At 39.3% G+C, this 18869-nt stretch overlaps 1 protein-coding gene across 2 annotated transcripts in view; it reads left to right on the top strand.

Moving 5' to 3' along the window:
* The first annotated feature begins 1691 nt into the window (after window positions 1-1691).
* TMTC2 (transmembrane O-mannosyltransferase targeting cadherins 2) overlaps window positions 1692-18869 on the top strand; it is a 382782-nt gene continuing 365604 nt past the window's right edge. The window contains exon 1 of one of the 2 annotated variants that reach the window (XM_054696178.1): window positions 1692-2438. In XM_054696178.1, the coding sequence (XP_054552153.1) occupies window positions 2356-2438 (83 nt within the window). In that variant the 5' untranslated portion in view covers window positions 1692-2355. Of the gene's footprint in view, window positions 2439-13297; window positions 13482-18869 lie in introns of those variants that run through there. The other variant, XM_054696179.1, reaches the window with a different exon arrangement.

Below are 18869 nucleotides of genomic sequence, written 5' to 3'. Positions count from 1 at the left end.
TGCTTCAAGCACATTAACTACTTTAATCTTCATAATAATAGTACCCATAGATAGGTATTATTGCTATCAGTATTTTATAGGCGAGAAAAATAAGGCTTGAAGAGGTTACCAAAGGTCACTGAGATAATAATAGAGTGGGGACTGAAACACAGGCTTTTATCCTAGAGTTGGGTGTCCTCCTTCCGATATACTAGGAGCCAATATCAAAATGTAAGCCCAGTGGAAGGACACAGGTACAGAGAAACTTGATGGAACAATTGAGAAGATTTTAATAGTCAGCAGAGTTTGGGGGCAGGAGTAGAAAAAGATAAAAGATCTGTACCTGTCTTTAAAGAGACAATTCCCTTCTGCGCATATTTAAGTATGTTTTTCCAAGACACAAAAATGGGATGGATATGCATAATAGGTATAAAAAATATGCATCATTTCATCTGTGTCTACATAGATTGCCTTGTGAAATCAGGAAAAGATGGAGCTTTGTTTTGAAGACGCCCAGACCACGGTATTTGCTTTGCAGGTCACTGCCAGACATCCAGGGGGCTCAATTTCTTGCCTAGCTTTGGAGTTTTCTGGTTCAGGTGCGGCTCTCGGAGAGCGGGAGGGGTTGGGATGAAGTGTCAGCGAGCTATAGGTCTGTTTTCCGTGCATTATGGATACCATACAGCAGGGGGCGCTGCAGTAGTGTTCATTGTGGTCCTAAGGAGCCATTCATCCAGCCAGGAGGTGTGGCAGGCAGCCCAAGGTCCTCTTTGGTCTTGCAACTTTAGTACCCAGTGCTCGTTTTACACCATTCTTCGACACCATATTTCATCATGTTGGACGCCTTCCATCCAGTCCTGCATCCGGGAGTAAAGGAAAGGGCATTAGCTTCCCACTTTCCTAGATTTAAAGATAACACTATACCAAGGCTGCACAGGCATCTTTATGTTCTCAGGGTCAGCCTGACAGTCCCCCTAAAACCATGCACGGACCCCCGCAGCTGCGGGGTGTGTCTATGTGTGCCCGCTTCTCTCTTTTTGGGTCCCCTCTTGTTAACCTGATCGCGGGAACATTTCCCTCCCTAAGCATCTTTCCACTGACATTGGGGTCAATCACTTGCTGAAATCTCTCCTTCCACCCCACCCCTCATCCCCCAGCTCTTCAATAACCCGATTACACATTTCAGTTCACGCACTGGTGAGCTTACGAATGTTTGTGGCAACCGAGGCTGCAGCACTTGCTAAACCTGTTCTTTCTCTTCTGCGCCCTAGAAGTCTCACCAGCTGAGCCGACTTACCCTGGGCTACGTTTGGCACACGCTGCGCTGGACTTGAGATCCAGTCGGTGCCAGACGCCGCCAGGTAGCAGCTGGGCTGGGGACCACGTCTCCAGGACGGATTCCGAGGCGTCGTTTCTCCTCTAGCCCCCGCCCCGCCTCCCCCGCCCCCCCAGGGCGCAGTCCAGCTAGCCCTTTGCGCTGTCTCGCAGCCGTCACCCTTGGGTCCCGGGGGCTTTCCAAAGGGAAATGGAAGGTGAAAGCAACCAGAGAAGGCCGTGAGATAGGTAGGAGGGGCCTCGGGTCCCAGGTGGTGGGAGGAGCCTCTAGCGGGAGGAGGTTGTGCGGGAGGAGCCTTGGGGGAGGATCTGGGTGGGGACAGGGGCGGGGCGAGCCCGGATGGAGGGTTGGCCACGCAGGCGCGGGGGGCAGAGCTGAGAACCCCACGCGGGAGCTTCTGGAGTCTCCAGCCACCGCTTCTCACTTCACTGGAGAAGGGGCTGGGGCTGGGCGGGAGCTAATAAAGAGTGAATGAGCTGCAGCCGCCGTGGCGGCCGGAGTCCACCCGAGCGGCACCAGAGCCGTGCGCCCGGGAGGCGGCGAGGGGAGGCGGTTCGCCTTGTCCCTCCCACCCGCTCCTCTTTCTCTCCCTCCCTCCAGCTGGTCCCAGAGCCCGGCTCGGTCCAGTCCCTCTGCCCCCATCCCGCGCTCTTCCACCTCCGAGTCCCACTGCTCACCTAGGACGCCCAGCACTGCCATGGGTTAGGGTGGGGACCGCGAGCCGCGCAAGGACCAGCCCTGCGCATCCGCCGGGGGGCGCGGAGCCCGAACGCCGCTCGCCGCTCGCGGGCGCCGGGCATGGGGAGCGCGGTGTGAGCCCGCACCCGGGGAGGACGCAGGAGCTGCGGACACGGGCTCCAGGAGGAGGAGAGCCTTGGATTCCAGGGACCCGCGGGGGGGAGCCGAGGGAGGGCGTGGAAGCGAGTGAAAAGTGAAGCCGGGAGGAGAAGGCGCCAGAAGGTGGGGATTGATGCTTCTGTTTTTTGTTGCCGCTGCTGCCCTCGCTCTGGGAGCCGAGCCGGAGGGAAGGCGGTGGAGAGATGATTGCTGAGTTGGTGAGCAGCGCTCTGGGGCTCGCCTTGTATCTCAACACCCTGAGCGCGGATTTCTGCTACGATGACAGGTAAGCGGGCGAGAGGAAGAGGGGACGGGCTGTGTGGGGACTTGGCGCTGACTCTGGAGCTTCCCGCTTTAAATCTCGGGGTACCTCTGGGAGGAAATGCTCCTGCCCCTGCAGGTGTAGCGGACGCGGAAACATCCACACCTAAAACAAACACCCGGGGCGCGAGCGCGCTGGGCGGGCGGAGGGAGTTTCCACTCCTAGTTTGCAGCAGGTTGTCTCGCCCTTGCTTCTGGGCTGTTGGCAGACGCTTAAGTTTCTTAGCGAAAATCAAGGCAGTTTGGGAAAGTGCTGAATGAACGCACTTTAAAAAATAGTCTTTGGTATTCCTTGGTGCCACAAAAGCGTATTAAGTGATTTCACGTCTGGGCTGGAAGGAAGCCGCTCCCCGGGCCCTAATAGATCATCCCTGAACATTTCCTTTTATTGATGGGACACTTTTATTTCCCGAGGTGAAACGCGCGTCTGACAGTTGCCAAAAGAGTGGAAAGAGAGAGATCTTATTCGGCTTCAGCTTTCCCTTTTGACGTGTACTGTTCTTGGACCAAGATGTTGCTGCTGGGGGTCGCTCTGGGGTTCTCTGCTCACCCCGTCTCTGTCTCCTTCCACTCCAGCCATCTCTGGAGTTAGTACTTTCTAAAAGCCTGGGCTTTCATTTCTGTTTGGGAGTTTTGCATTAGACTTTAGCGACTCTTTTGTGCTAATTGGGGAAGAAGACGCCCCTAGAGACTGAAGTTGTCTTTTGCATTTGCTTTAGTTTGGGTGGCTAATGAGAACTGAACTGTGTTGTCCAAGAAACTGCATTGATTTCTGGAAAATGTTACAGTTGTCCTTATGTCTCTACTATTTTTTAAACGTTGTGAGTGTTTGGAAACTGATGAAAAGCTCCAATAGCCATTAAGGAAAATTCCAATTTGTGCCTTTTCGGTGACTTAATCTGATTACAATTAAAACAGATGCATAATTAAAATATATTAGGGAGAACAGCATGCCTGGCTAAACTTATTAACCATCCTGGGGTGTTTCATGCTCCATTGAAATTAAACCATCCAAAAAGTTAGCACAGATTTACTTTGACAGCTTTTCAACAGCCTCTCTGGGCAGTGGAAAGTGGATATCGGATCCCCAGGGTCAGGGCGAGGCAGTGAGTGAACTTGAGCAAAGTGGTTGATAGTGCCGCTAGGTGTAGGCAGAATTTTCTCCCGTGGTAATTAGCCGTATTCTGTATTCTCCAGCGTGCCTGCTCTCCGGCTAAAAGCGTGTTCAAGGATGTATGCCTTAAATCAGCAAATCTTGGTTTACACCCACATCTGCTATAAAATCCCTTGAAAATGGGTGCAAGAACATCCCATGAACCCTTCTTAAGACACTTTATGTAGTGCCTGTTAGAGACTAGTGTTAGGAACTCACTGTTATTCATAAACTTTCCCTCAACTTTTAAACAGTGTACAGATTTCAGCAATTAATGTACATGCTCTGAGAAAGAAATCGTCTGTGTGTATTATTACAGTGAGCTGTTTCTGTTCCCTCCAGTTCTGTGTTACTGTGCACCTGCTATTTCTAGGCTATTGGAATAAAAAGCTTTTGATTCCAAAGATGGGTGAGTCTGGCTCTGCTGGGGACAGTTTGAATAATAGGTATTTAAACCAAGAATATAGAACATAAAATAAGTAACTTACTGTAACACTGTCGCTCTATTGCAGAACACGGATAAATCAGGCACTCCTATGCTATTCCTTATTGCTGTCTAGTTTTTTATATAAAGTACATGTCAGAACAAATTGGCCTGTGAAGGTTAAGGCTGGAACTAAACTACTGTTGCATATATGGTAGGTTCAGTGCTTATTAGTCAGAAATGTTAGGGCTTTGTGACTTTAGAATAGTGTGAGAGTGATGATGAATCAGTTGTGCTGTAATGGTTGGCAGCTCTAAGTTATAAAATGCTATAGATCCAATGAAGTGTCAAGAGTGTTGACTTCTACCTGGCTACATTGATGAATTTAATATGATTTGCCCACTCATCCAATTGATTTCATGCTACAGATGATGTTTGGATATTACATACCAATTTGATGTTGAGGGCCTATTAAATAAGTTGCACTTTACTAACAATTAAAAAAAGTATATTTTACCATGATTTTCTTCTTTGTAAACTACATATGCAATCACATGCTTTTAAGAGTATGAACTCTTGAAAGTGTCAAACTTGGTTTTTATGTGTCCTAGAAATTATGAAGTACATGTTAATAGGAGCATGGAACTGAGTTGGTGTCTGCGTAGCATGTGCAGTTGATTCAGTGCCAAAAATTCACTATAAATTATGACTGTTCAGATATACTTTCTTCCTAATTCACTGGTGTGTGAAGGGGAGAAAGAGAGCTGAGAGTCAAGTGGAAAATGTAGGATGATGATAAGTGTGTATTTCCACTACTAAATTTTGGACTACAAAGATTCAAGTTTAAAACTTTGTTTAAACTACATCTGTGGATCCCACTGCCTCCCAGGAACCTTTGTGAAATACAGTTTTGTAAGGAGAGGCCTGGACTGCAAGTGAAAAGAGCAGTTCTCAAGGAGGGAGATGGCCCTTATGCTTGATTTGCCTAACTAAATCAAGACTGCATTTCAGCCAAAGAATTTGGCATTTACTTTAGGAGAGCTTTATATTGCTGTAGCTTAAACATTATTGCTGTGGTACTTCTCAAAGTTATCATTTCTTTTAAATACAGTGATCGAGTTTACTTTATAAATGATATATATATATCATTGCTTTCCCTGTTTGATGTAGTTTGGTTGAGATTAAGTGGTAATCCGAAACTTTCTTAAAGCAAAATCAATTTCCCTATGGTCACATTTAATATTTTACAAGTGTTTTCTGTGTTATACTTAAGAATATGGCTGTGATATGCTGAAACAAACAGTAGAAGAGTAGAATTCACAGTGTCTGATAAAAACCATATATGGTTATAACTTTACCCCTCCCCCCCTTTCTCTGGTCTTCAATCTGGTAGTGACTGTATTGAATCCTAAACTGTGATTGGAGTAAAATTGGAATTATAAATATGCAGTCCTTGCTAAATTTTAAATCATGTTGCATGTGTCTTCCTGAAGGACCCTCTCATTTTCAGGAGAAATTGTTGAGAATTTGCTGACACCAAATTCTCTTGTATATTTGTTAAAGATGACATTGCATCATTTTCCCTCTACCCCCCTTAAAAATATTGTTCACTAAATGGGGAGTCAGTTTACTTCAAGGCAACAAAAGTAAACTCTAATTGTTGTTTCAAGGTCTGATTTCATTTTGCACCTATCATCTAACTAATGGTGTTCTAGATAACAAGTAATTTCTACCTATGTTTTATTCACATATGAGTAAATAATACATTTTAAAAATATATCATTTGACTTTTTGAAAGTGGAAAATGGGTTTATAGCTGCTTTGAATTTCTCTTCCCATTTTGCATTGACAAACACAACCCTGATCATTAACATTACCTGTAGGTTTCTTAGCTATTTTTTGTGCAGTTAATTGTGTGAAGTGGGGAGAAACAAGTACACAGAGAGACAAAGAATCAATCCTACCCCCACTTGGTAAAGAGCCTGTCCTGCTTTAGTTGTTCTTTTGGGTGTAAATGTAAATCTCACTTTTTAAGCAGAAATATTAGTTAAGATTATATCCTTCAAGTCATAAAGATTTTGATTGCCAGTATTTAAAATGGAATGACTATTTAAGGCATATTGACTTTTTTAAACCTGTTTTTTTCCTGAGGATATTCAGTTGTTCTTGTGCTTGGTCTTTTAATGTTGTTGTTAGTTTGAAATTTTGACCCAACTTGATAAGAATCCCTTGTAAAAGGATCAATCATCCCTCTAAAAAGTTCTCTCTAATAGACATGCTTGAGACCAATCTGGGATTCTTATCTTAAATTCTAGTATGTTCAACCATTGACAGTACGCTGGGTATTTAGTAAAAACATGTTTCAAAAGAATTACTATAAAATCAAAGTAAATAAGGGAGAAGTTTGCTTTGCATCAAAGGTTGTTCTCTTCAGGTCATTATTGGAAGAAGCCAGTGTGTACTAAAGTATTTTATTCTGATTTCCTTTTTAGTTTATAGTAAATGCACTGAAAAAAATGCAAGTGGATGACATTTATAGGTTATTAAATATTTTATGTGGCATTTTATTTTCTAGTTAAGTTTTGATTCTTTAATCAAATATATTTGGAAAGGTTCATTTTGCTGTTTGATCAAGTCCCTCTCTTAATGGTAAATTAAAACTAAAATTAGGTGGGCCTCCCCGGTGGCGCAGCGGTTGAGCGCTGGGTTGTGAGGCTGCCCGCGGCCTCTGTGGCGCTGGTTCGATCCCCAGCTGCTCCCCGGCCACCGGAGGAGGGTCCCACATGGCGCGCAGACCTCTCCAGCCGCCCGCTGCTCCCCTCAGCAGTGTACTTTGATCCTTCTGCCTGCTCTGCTCCCTGCTCTGGCTCTGGTGAATTCTCTCACCCTCCCATGCTTCTGACTGTACCCAGTGCTTGTATAAATAAATAAATAAATCTTTAAAAAAAAAAAAACTAAAATTAGGTGAAACCAGTATGGACCACTTTACCTTACTGCTACTGATCCTGTCACATGGGGTTTTATCCTGGCAAATAACCTAAATATAAGCACTTAACGGATGTGTTCAAATGCCATAGGGAAAATTGCTTACTGGCCCTCTGTCTCTTAGTTGCTTTCATATATGTGTGTACATATGTGTGCGTGTGTGTGTACACGCACGTGCATGTGTTGTATGTGTATATATATTTGTTTGATGATTAATTTATATTATCTTGTCATCTGCACTTAGCCTTTCAGTGCTAATGTGTTCCTTTGGTAATGTGAATTCCCTACTGCTATATTTCTTAAATAGCTACAAATAACCTTTTGGATTCCGACATGAGTTAAGAGCACAGTTTGTCTTCCTAATCTCCTTGTTACTGTTCAGCCCACTAAAAGCACTTGCTTAAAATGCCGTGATAGTGCAGCTGTTTATCATAGATGAACAGCATATTTTTTTTTTTTCTAAAACAAGCACCTTCATAATATTAGGAAAGGACAAAATTTACCCTGAATGTGCTCTGAAAAATCTGTGGTTGATAAAACTGCTTTATTATAACTTTATAATTCTTTCTCAAAGTGCTTTTAACATAGTTACATTCATTCTTTAAAATTTTTGATTTTATTTTCTTGGAAGCTAAGTATTACATCAGCTTTGGGTTCTTTAATCACCTCACAAGAGTCTCAAGTGTGGCAGCCTTGATGGACAGGACAAGTAGGATGTTGGAAGTGAAGACTTCTCCATGGATGCTTGTCTATATTTAGAGCCTAGTTCAAAGAACACACAACATAGCATAAGGAACTGCCTGCCTTTTTTGGGGGGGAGGGGACATGAAAAAGGTAAAATATTTTGAATAACTACAGGTATAATTACGTACAATGCTAGATGATTTCTTTGATTTGTATGTGCTTTTGAGCAATAAATGACTACATTCAATAACTCATTAATTATGAATATGACTAGACTTGGCTGTCTTATGTATATAATGCATAATATAAATAACAGCTGTCAACAAACATCCACTGTCCATTCAGCCTGTACTTTAGCAGGTACTGTAAAGTGTTTGAAACTATGAATCTGATGATAGACTTTTAAAATGCTGGACGCATATCCTTTATCAGAATTTCATTTGAACTTATATTGATGTTGATTGACACTCATATTTTAAAACTTTTATTGGGATTCCTATTGCTTGCTTTCCCAGAACATTGGTGCCTAGGACCCTTGGCAGATGGTTTGACCTGGCCTTTTTCTTGGTCTGGTGCTCATTGACACCTTATTGAGATGTGGGGAAGCTTTAGAATACTACTCCCAAATGCGTCCTTCCTAATTGTTCAGGTCAGTTGTTTGCCTTGCAGGTGTTCCACTTAACCAGATTTGCCTTGACTGGTCAAAGGGATTGAGGCCTTTGACTCAAAGATATTTTTTTTTTGGCCTCTATTTTTTGGGCAGTTAATGCTAGCAAGATGCAACATTATCACATTTCTATTGATCTCTCTTCCTCTCTTTTTGTCCCCTCTGATAGTTTATTTTTTTCAGTCACATTTCTCAGTTTTCTCTGGCAGTGAAGATTTCTTAGAATAGGAGGTCTACATTTGTTTCTGTCTTTTAGAAGCTTTTGGGGCTACAGTTTGGGGTTCAATTGTCATCTTTCTTTACAGGTAAATGGGAAAGAATTGAGTGAGCTATCTACTCAGGAGAATTTTGAAGACAGAGTGCTGAAATTATTTATTTCGTGATCTCCCATACAAGCTGCTATCAGATTTTTATAGTAGTTCATAGGATGCAGTAGATTTGAATTACTAGGAAAGGTTTTAAAGATGAACTTGGAGAGAGGGATTTTGATTAGCTCATGTCTGAAAACTTAATATGGAAAACAGACTAGATTTGAAAAATTCTAACTCCAGATTCAGATTCCTTTTTATCGTAGTATTAGTGAAATTATGTAAGTACTTATTTGAAGGCTGTGAGGACAGTGCTATGGTATCTGTTTTAAAAGACCTTATTAATTGGCAAAGGAGATGCCATTTGCTTATGATAATTTCATGTAAACTTTTGTTTCTTGGTTTCTTTGCTGGGGCATTTTGTGATAACAGAGTGAGACAGGGTACGAAATGTGGCACAGCATGTAGTTATAGTCAAGGAGACTGACAAAATTACATGATTTGTGAAATGAAGCACACGTAAGTGCCTTTGGAATGGCAGCTGTGTGGTAGGTGTTGGGGCCAAGTAAAATGTTTCTGTCAGATCTCTCCATCTTTGCTGATTACCCCTCATTTTTGTTGATTTTATTATAATAAATGTGTGATGATTCCAAAGGAGCAACAAGTGGAGAAAAAAGCAAAATCACTATAAGCTATGATTATGGCATAATTAAGAAACAATGTATAAAAAATGCTGCTCTCTGGTAAAGGACTGTATTTATATTTGAAACTGAAAAATTCAAGAGTGTTGATAATGAAAGTATTTTTTCCCAAATTGTGATTCCAGAGATTATTGATTTCTTAGAAGCAGAAAACTTTGACTGCACTAACGTAGAAATTCTCACTTGGCATCATTTAGGAGTATTTTAACTTCAAAGGATGTGTTATTTGCTGAAGAGTGGCCACTGGGGCGCAATATGGCTCTTGACATTTTGAACAGAGTTAAATGATGGCACTGAAGTATTTCAAACAGCCATGTTTCAACATTGTTTAAAAATCCAGTGGGAAGAGTGGCAAATCCATATAACTCTGCATACTTGGAATTCTTTGGGTATTAATTTTTAATGCAGTTCACAAGTCTGCTTTGCTGCTTGCAAAATATATATTTTTAAAGATGAAGAAGGCAAGTAAAATTTTTGCAGCTGTGTGAAGTTTCATTTTTTTTTTCAATTGCTTGTAAGTATTTTATAAAGAGCCTGAAAGGATGCAAACCATAGCTTTTGTTGTTTGTTTGTTTGTTTGAATCTATCAGTGTTTAGGACACTGTTATAAAGCATATTGTTATTGAGCTGCCATTATAAACTCAAGATTATAAAACTAGTCTTTGAGAAAGGCAGATAAATGAAAGCACTTTGGGAAAAGCAAACATCTTGTTTTTGTTAATTTCCAATTTGTTCCACAGTGAAAGCATGTCTACCCTGCTTTCTTTTCTGTTTGTGATAACTCTTGCATTAGCAATGAGAGTCAATAGATTTAACTCTTTATAATGTTAGTGCATGTGGAAGTGACACCCCTGCAAACTGTGTCTTCAGCAGCAGATTCTTTAAGAGATTATAGTCACAGTCTTGACTACTTTTCTTAGTTGTCCTTACAGAGCCATTTGGAAGAAGGGGTTCTTATAAGTATTTTACTGATCTTTAATTTTTAAAATAATTTTATTGAACTGACATTGCCTTATAATCTCATAGAAGGTTCAGGTGTGGATCACTATAACTAGCAGCAGTATGTACTACAGTAATTTCACCACTGAAAGTACAAATCTGGGCATCCCTGGTGGTGCAAGGGGTTAAGCACCGCACTACGAAGCAATCCACAGCCTCTGCAGCACGAGTTCATCCCAGGCCGGCCAGGGAGAAACCCATATGGTGCGGCAGACCTCTTCTGTCTCGCCCGCTGCTCCCCTCAGCAGTGTATTTCAGTGGATCTGCCTATTCTGCTCCCCACTCTGTCTCTGGTGGGTCCTCTCACCTCCCGCATCTCTGGCCTGTACCCCAGCTCTTGTATGCATAAATAAATCAATCTTTAAAAAATAAATAAATAAAAGTCCAAATCTATCTTCACCATAGATTTGACTCTTTTTACCTAATTGTCCATCCATGAATTTGTTCTTATAGTTTTATTTTGTTCACTCATTTTCTGTGTTTCTCTGTGTACCATGTAATGAGTGAAATCATACGGTTTGTCTTTCTTCATCTGTCTGATTTCACTAAGCATTTTTTTTAAAGCTGAGTATTACACTGTCTTCTCTATCCAGCACTTAGGTTTTTCCCAGTGCTTGGCTATTGTAAATAATGCTAAAATGAACATAGGGGTCCAATAGCTCTTTAATTTGCTGGTTTTTAAAAAATATTTCAGGTGAATACCCAGAATTGGGTAACTGGATCTTATGGAATTTCTGTTTTAATTCTTTGAGGAATTTCCACATTGCTTTCTATAATGACTGAACCATTTTATATTCTCAATAGAGTACAGGGTTCCTTTTGGAGAAGTTCTTGAGATAGTGCTGGCAGCTATGATGCTGCTCAGGGGACATTCCCATTGTTCTGGAAGGTATCTTTTGACCATATTTGCCTTCCCCTCTTCAGTTTTTTAAAGGCATTATAAATACTGAGCTTGCTGCCTTGGATTGCAAGAGATATTTTAAGTTTGAATGCTTGGGTCCAAATATTTTGTCAAGTGTATTCCTTTTAGAACAGAATTTTCCCCTCCTCCTCCAAATAATTAACTAGAGGACTGCTCCCCCAAAGCAATTGAAAAGAGCTCGTTTTGACAAAGCAAGCTTCTAATGACAAATTTTCCAACTACAACTTTGCAGAAGAAAAGTTCTCAGATGATGAAGAAGTTTAATCAGGCAAAAAGACATTTTTATTTGCAGAAGTAGGCCCTTTAGAGGGAGGCAATTATTTATAGCTGATGTGAAAAAGGGATATACCTGAATTCACTTGGTAAACCTCATTTAAAATAGAGAGGATATTCTTGTAATTTTATTGGGAAAAAATGGTGCTGAACTATCACTGAGTTTGTATTGAAGAAGTAAGGTTTGACACTTTAACCTACTCTTATAGGGATATGTACTGATTTAACCAAAGAAAATGATTTTCTATGGTGATGTATCACTTGTGCTATGATGATGATCGAACTACTAGAACTACACCTGAGGGGAAAAATCAAATACTGTACAAAATGAACAACAGGGTAAGAAAAAAAATAAATAAAAAAATGATTTTGCCATTTGAATAAAAATCTTTTGAAGACACTCATATGTGGCCTGAACTTGCCTACTGTAGTTTGAGTCTGTACTTTTTCTTTAAAGTCTATCCTCTGTTTTTGCTCCATGTTGATCAGAAGATGAAACAAGTTTCAAACCTTCTTGTATGTCATCAACATGAAAAATGGAAACCATTTCTAAGAGTTTCTCATGATTACATTTAAAAACATGCCTGATAGGATATTAATGATGCCTGTGGCAAGCAAGAAGGCTTGAGACCTTGTGGACTCTTACAACTTGCCCCCCCTGCCTGCCTTGCCTTCATCCTTTGATAGGCACACTTGCCATTCAATTTTTTTTTGTAAGTGCAGCTTAAACTCCCAGTTTCTTTGAACCAGATGAATCTCCCTATGCCTTTCCTAAAGGGACATTTTTGAACTGGGTCTCTTGTGGGATCTCTTTCTGTCTGTGATTATGTATGTTTCTAGATCAATGCTTACCAGACTTCAGTCTATCTGTGAATCATTTGAGGCTGTTAAAATGCAGATTCTGCCCAGTGTGGACCCAAGATGCTGCATTTTTATCATCCCCAGGTGCAGCAGATGCTGCCCGTTTATGGAGTAGCTTATGAGTAATAAATTCCTATTTCATTTAAATAATAGAAATTGGTGTGTTTTACACCGGAAACTTTCAGATCAGTGCATTTTTACAGACATTTGGAAAGGCAGAAAAGGCTGTTGCCTGATTCCTGGATTAAAAAAAAAATTGAGGATAAAATCCCTCTCTTCTGAGTATGAGTTTAGTTAATTTCTTTGATTTCATTCTGCTTGGCTTCTTCATTTGTTCAATCATGACATCCTCTTTAAATTGATTGTATGAAATTGAGGCATGGAGGAGATTTTGAAAGGTAGAGAGCCTGTTGAAATTCTAGAAGTCTATTGAAATATCTGTCACCATCTTGTATAACAATATTATCTTCTTTGTAACATTAATGTGTAGACAGATGTTGGAGTCTGATTTTGACAATCTGATATGTGGTTGCCTTAGGCTTATGACTGGAATAGATACTGATGCCTAAACTGAGTCTCAGTCAGTCATCAGTGTCTTTATTAGTTTGTACTGTTGTTGAATAATGCTTTGTTAAGGAAGCTTGACTTACATGCATGAAGATTTTGTAGGCTTTAGGCTAGTAGTAAAATATAAATGTTTGTTTAGGTGCTGAGAATAGGAAAAGACAAAGGTTTGTTAGTGATTCTGAAGCCTTGAGTGATGTTATCAGATTAAGGAGGCTCTATTAACATAAGTGCCTTTGGGCAGGTGGGTGGATTTTTGAATAGGTGCAAGTGTAACAGGGTGGTCCCCAGGGAAGGGGGAGGTTGCAGGTTTCCTGCCCTACCCAAGGTAGGGTGGAGCTGAGCAGGGAGAAAAAGAAGCTGCGGAGGAGACTGAGAAGGAAGGAGGCTGAATGGAGAGCCAGAAAGAGACCTGGAGGAGGCACATGGAGCAGAGAGACACATGAAGAAACTGCGCTTGCCTTTTGGTACTGGGACTGGTTGACACAGATGTGGGTGAGGGACCCGTGGGGAGATTAACAATGACAGCTTTTATATTAGTTTTGATTTTGCTCTTTTCCTCCTAAACTTGTCTGGTTGTTTCTGACCCTTTTCTTGGGTCGCCACTGAAAGGTGCTTTTGACTTGTGGCAGGCTTTCGGGCCATGTTCTAGGCCAATCCTGTTTGGATGGACTTTTACCTTCCAGGAGATGGGTAACATTGGGTGCTTAATTTAGAAACTGTATTCTTTGCCTTTCCTGTATTGTTTACTAATTGTGTTAAAGCTCCTTTTCATTAAAGTCTCATATGTTTTTGTGTTGATGCCGCGGATAGCAGAACCTATTTAGAGCAGGCAGGTTTGTGGGGACTTGGGTGTCCCTCTCCCTGCCCTGTAACACATGCTCTATGATTCTGAGGTTCTAAGTTCCTAGTTAATAAGCATCTTTAAAAAAAAAAAAAAAAAACCATTCTAAAAGGAGTTTACATTCTTCCACTTCTTTTAAAAATATATACTAGTGGAAGTGTCAGGAATGAACATCAGGCTGAAATAAAGACCAGAGCTGTAGTTTTGGAATTACCATTTTACTATCTAAATACTTGAGCTGCTTTACTCCCTAAAACTCTGCCCATTAATTGGTCAGGAGTGAAAATGATAACTGCTGACCACAGAGTGAAAATCAAATGAGATAATATGAAGAATGTCCTCTGTGTCCTAAAAATCTGCATAGTTATACATGTAGATGTAGGGGGTGTTGGGCCAGAGGGTGAACGATTTGGATTTTGGTTATTTCCATCTCTCTTCTCTTCATGTTGTTGCTAATTGTTTCAATTGAAGTTAGTGGCTGGCATCTGCTGTTCTTGCTTCTGTTGCCACCTGTGCCCCATCTCAACTTCTAATCTCTGTCTACCCTTTTGGTCAGCACTTCCTAGTCTTACTGCCTAAGCAGTTCTTACTCTTTCTTTTCTGTTGCTTTGGTCTCTGTGCATGAAGGCTTATTTTGAAAAAGACTTTCTGACCAATCTGAGCACTTCTTTCCTTGTGCAGGGTAAAGGAACCAATTACAGTGCATCAAGTGTGAATAATCCTTGGTTCTTTGGTTCTGCCTGGCAGGGCATATTGTTACTGAGCACTCATGGTCTCTCTGTTCAATGGCAAACCTTTTTCTTTTTGGAGTATGTTCAGATTCAGAGCAGTTCTAGCAGCTCTGTGATTAGGGAAGCTATATGAACTAAAATTTTCCAACATTTGGAAGTGTTTGTGTTAGTAGTGTGAGAATCTGCAGTGTGAAAATTTACAGTGAGTATGCTTAGCACATGTGCTTATGGCAACATGCAACATTAATATCTAAACCTGGTAATACATTTTGTAACTGATTAGAAAACATTCTTTTAGAGCTTTTCAAGCAACAGGGTGGTAAAAATAAAAAGACCACAAGAACTTCAGAAAAATGTGATTTAGAGACCTAAACCCAGAACTATTCCTTGCTAATTATGTAATTTTGATTACATAACTAGAACTTCTTTAGCCTCTGTTTCCTGTCCTATAGAATGAGGATAGGTATCGTCTTCATGGGGTTGTTGGAAAAATTTAATGAGGTGAGCTAACATTTTTCTGGGGGTTCCCTATCTAAAAAGAATACATTACTTTTAAACACTAAGACTTCTTGCTTCCCTTTTCTTTCCTGCAAAAGAAAAAAAAAAAAAAAAAAAAAAAAAACTACCTCCCTCCCTGACCCTGAAGTTGACTTTTTTTTATCACATTGGAAAATGACTTTCACTTTAAAATCAAGGTATGATTCTAATGATTTCCCCAGGAGTTCTTCCAACTCAAAATGGGTCATAATTTGATGGTTAGGTTTTTGGGTTTATTTCCATAAAACATATCACATTTTTCACAAAATTAGCCATTTTGAGACAATAATGTTCTAGGTGGACCATGGCCACGTTGCCACACATGCAGCGGAAGAGGAGGTAATCAATGCCATAAACCATGTGAACCTGGGACATTTTGACCTCAGTCACCATAATCCTCATTTCTTCGTATTACCTTATTCTCAGTTGGCATGTTTACTCTGCTCCTATTGATAACTAAATACTAACAGCAAGTGGCAAGCTCCTAAAAAAGGGAACACTTTGGTTCTTGTTGGATAGCAGCCTAGTTTTCTCTAGTGCACATCTGTTCCTTGGAACATTTTTAGAATATTCAGGTGAAAATTCACCCAGTATTTTAATAAACCAGATTAAGTTACCGATGGGTTAAAAAAAATGAGTCATACTGTTTTAATTTATTAAAGGAAAACAACAATTTTTTTTGGAGGATGACTCTCAACTCTGGAATTAATTTAAATTAGTACAAGAAACCAATAATTCAAGACCTTCTTGAACATGCCTCAGCAGTGGATTTTTGGGACTAAACAATAGACTAGAGAGTGGATTTCTCCTGGGGGAAGATTGGATGGATGGGAAGGTGTGGCTAAATATGCCATTCCTGTAAGCTAACTGTGGTGAAATTGAGAGAAGTTGACGTGAAGAGAATTTTCCCCTCCCAGCCTCTTTTTTTAATTGAAGGGTAAGTGACACACAACATTATATTAGTTTCAGATGCACAGCATAATGATCTGACATTTGTATATAATGTGAAATGATCACCATAAGTCTATTTTCCATCTATTCTTAGCCATTTTTCAAATTTGCAATACAATCTTACTGCCTGTAGACCCCATACACTACAGTCTTATGATTTATTAATTTTATAACTGGAAATTTGTACATTTTGATCTTTTCCACTTATTTCGCCTGTCCCCAACTCCTGTCCCCTCTGGTAACCCTTAATTTGGTCTCTGTATTTGTGAGTTTTGTTTTGTTTCTTAGATTACACATATAAGTGAAATCATGTGGTATTTGTCTTCGTGACTTATTTCATTTAACATAATATCTGCAAGGTCCACCCATGTTGTTGCAAGTAGCAAGATTTCTATCTTTTTTATTTCTACATATTATTCCACTGTGTGTTTGCACTTAAGTATGTATGTCTGTACGTATAAATGCAAACATACTGCGTCTTCTTCTTTATCCATTCGTCTATTGATGGGTACTTAGCTTTGTTTTTTCCACATCTTGCACTATTGTAAATAATACTGCAATGAGCATTGAGGTGCATATATCTTTTCAAATTAGTATTTTTGTTTTCTTTAGATAAATACCCAGATGTGGGAATGGCTGGATCATATGGTAGTTCAATTTGAAGTTTTTGAGAAACCTTCATTCTGTTTTCCATAGCACCTATAGCAATTTACATTCCCACAAACAGTGATCCAGGGTTCTCTTTTCTCCACAGCCTTGCCAATACTTCTCTTTTTTAAATGGCAGTCATTCTGACAGATGTGAAATGATATCTCATTGTGGTTTTGCTTTTCATTTCCATGATGATTAGTGGTGTTGATCATCTTTTCATGTCCCTGTTGGCCAGCTACATGAATTCCTTGGGGAAATGTCTATTCAGATGCTCTGCTCATTTTTTAATTGGTTTGCTTGTTTTTGGATTTTGCCCCTTTTGTGTTTATGATGCAGGGCTTTCCTTTTATGGAATGGAGGAGGGATGATTCTGGACAAATTTGGATGAACTTTCTATTTCTGGGAGAAAAAACAGAGGTACTGCTATCTCAGATAGATAGTTTTGATTGATGTCCTTTTGAATTAGAACCAGAAGAGCAAATGATTGTTAACTTCTAAGATGAAATCAAGACAATTTATAAGAAAGAAATTGTCCAGTTACAACTGTATTTATGGAAGAAGCTTTTTGGTGCTTTAAAAAATTCTGGATATATTCTGGTTGCTTGCTAAAAAGGTGCTCATCATAATAAATATCCATAAGCTCATCTTTGCATACCTAAAATTTGAATTCTGACAGCTTACTCTTTTAGGGAGGGTGGTGGGCTTATTTTTCAAATTGAAGTCTGAAAGAATTGGTAACTTTAATGTTGAATTGGACATTATAGATTTAAGGTAAATCATGGATGACATTTCAATTAAAAAATTATTTTTAATACTAAGCATAATCTTAACATTGCCTTCCTTTACATTTTTTTCTGTCATATTTATGAAAATGAAGTTCAAAAAGATTTTCTGTAAATCATAAGATTTGACAAGAACTTTACTTTTGAAAACTTCTGTAAACTTGAATAAAAATTTAAACATAAACTAGAATTTAGCTGAAATGTTTTATCTTTAAGTGTCTTTGGAAATACACATAAAAATAGAGTAAATGCTTTGTATGCAATATATTTACTGTATTTGAAGAATTTTTTTGTGTGTGTCTGCAAGTAATTTGTGTGTTCAGAAAGAGTTTCCTAGAGTAAAGGGAAATTAAGTAATGATTTTTCTTTTAAAAATTGTAACCCATCCTTCATTACTTTTTGGAGATTTTAATAAAATTGGACATAAACTCTAAAGCTACATCCTTCTCCATCAATTCTGAGAACCTACTTTTCCATTGCTTCTATTATAATTTTTAAATTTTCTCTAGTTATTTTACATATAATATTTTGATGTAAATCAAAGATTTCTCTACTTGAGAATACTCAATAATTTGTAAAGTATTATTACTTTTTGTTTACTTAAAAAAAATTGTCTATATTTTAAGAACATTTCCCCCCAGAAAGTCATAATAGTTGCTGCCAGTCAATTGGAACGCCTCACAAACTAATATCTATTGTGTATCAATGCTGATATTAGAAAAAGGAGATGAATGGAAATTAAGAAAGCAACCAAAAATGATGAGATAATTTTATGTGTGTGTCAACCAAAAGATTTAACAATATTTACTAGTGACGTCAATTTTTTTTTTTTTTTTTTGGGTATTTCGGAGCACTTAACCTCAGAGGCTAGAAATAATGAAAGAAAAGAATAAAGATATGCTTACCACTAACGAGTCTCATTTCTATACATTATGATGTAAAAATATGATAATTTTATTCAAAATTTGGAAGAAGGATTTGAATTTGGTTTATTTTGAAATTAGGAAATCAGCTCAAATAGGCATTGGTCTTTGATTTAAAAGTGTTAAGGGTATTCTTATCTAAAAATGTGCTAGTTCCCAATAAAGCATCAGTGTGGGATGCTTTAAGCTCACGTCATCCTTGTTTTCCTCTAACAAACTTTTGTCAGTACTTTGCTGAGTCAGAAACCATGTTAAATATTGGGGGTGCTGACCCAGAAGATATAGTCCATATTTTCAAGGAGCTTAGAGCCTGGTGGGGAGATGAGTTGTCAAAACTAGAGACATGTTTATGATTCTAAATGAGTATCAAAGAGGTTGACTCAGACTTGAAGGGAGAGTGAGTAGGCACTTGATGCCTCAAGAATTAGTAAGAATT

The sequence above is a fragment of the Talpa occidentalis genome, unplaced genomic scaffold (genome assembly GCF_014898055.3).
Source record: "Talpa occidentalis isolate TD23 unplaced genomic scaffold, MPIMG_talOcc4v2.1 talOcc4.16, whole genome shotgun sequence".
Taxonomy (NCBI): domain Eukaryota; kingdom Metazoa; phylum Chordata; class Mammalia; order Eulipotyphla; family Talpidae; genus Talpa; species Talpa occidentalis.
The sequence above is the reverse complement of the archived record's forward strand: the minus strand, read 5'-3'. Positions and strand labels throughout refer to the sequence as shown.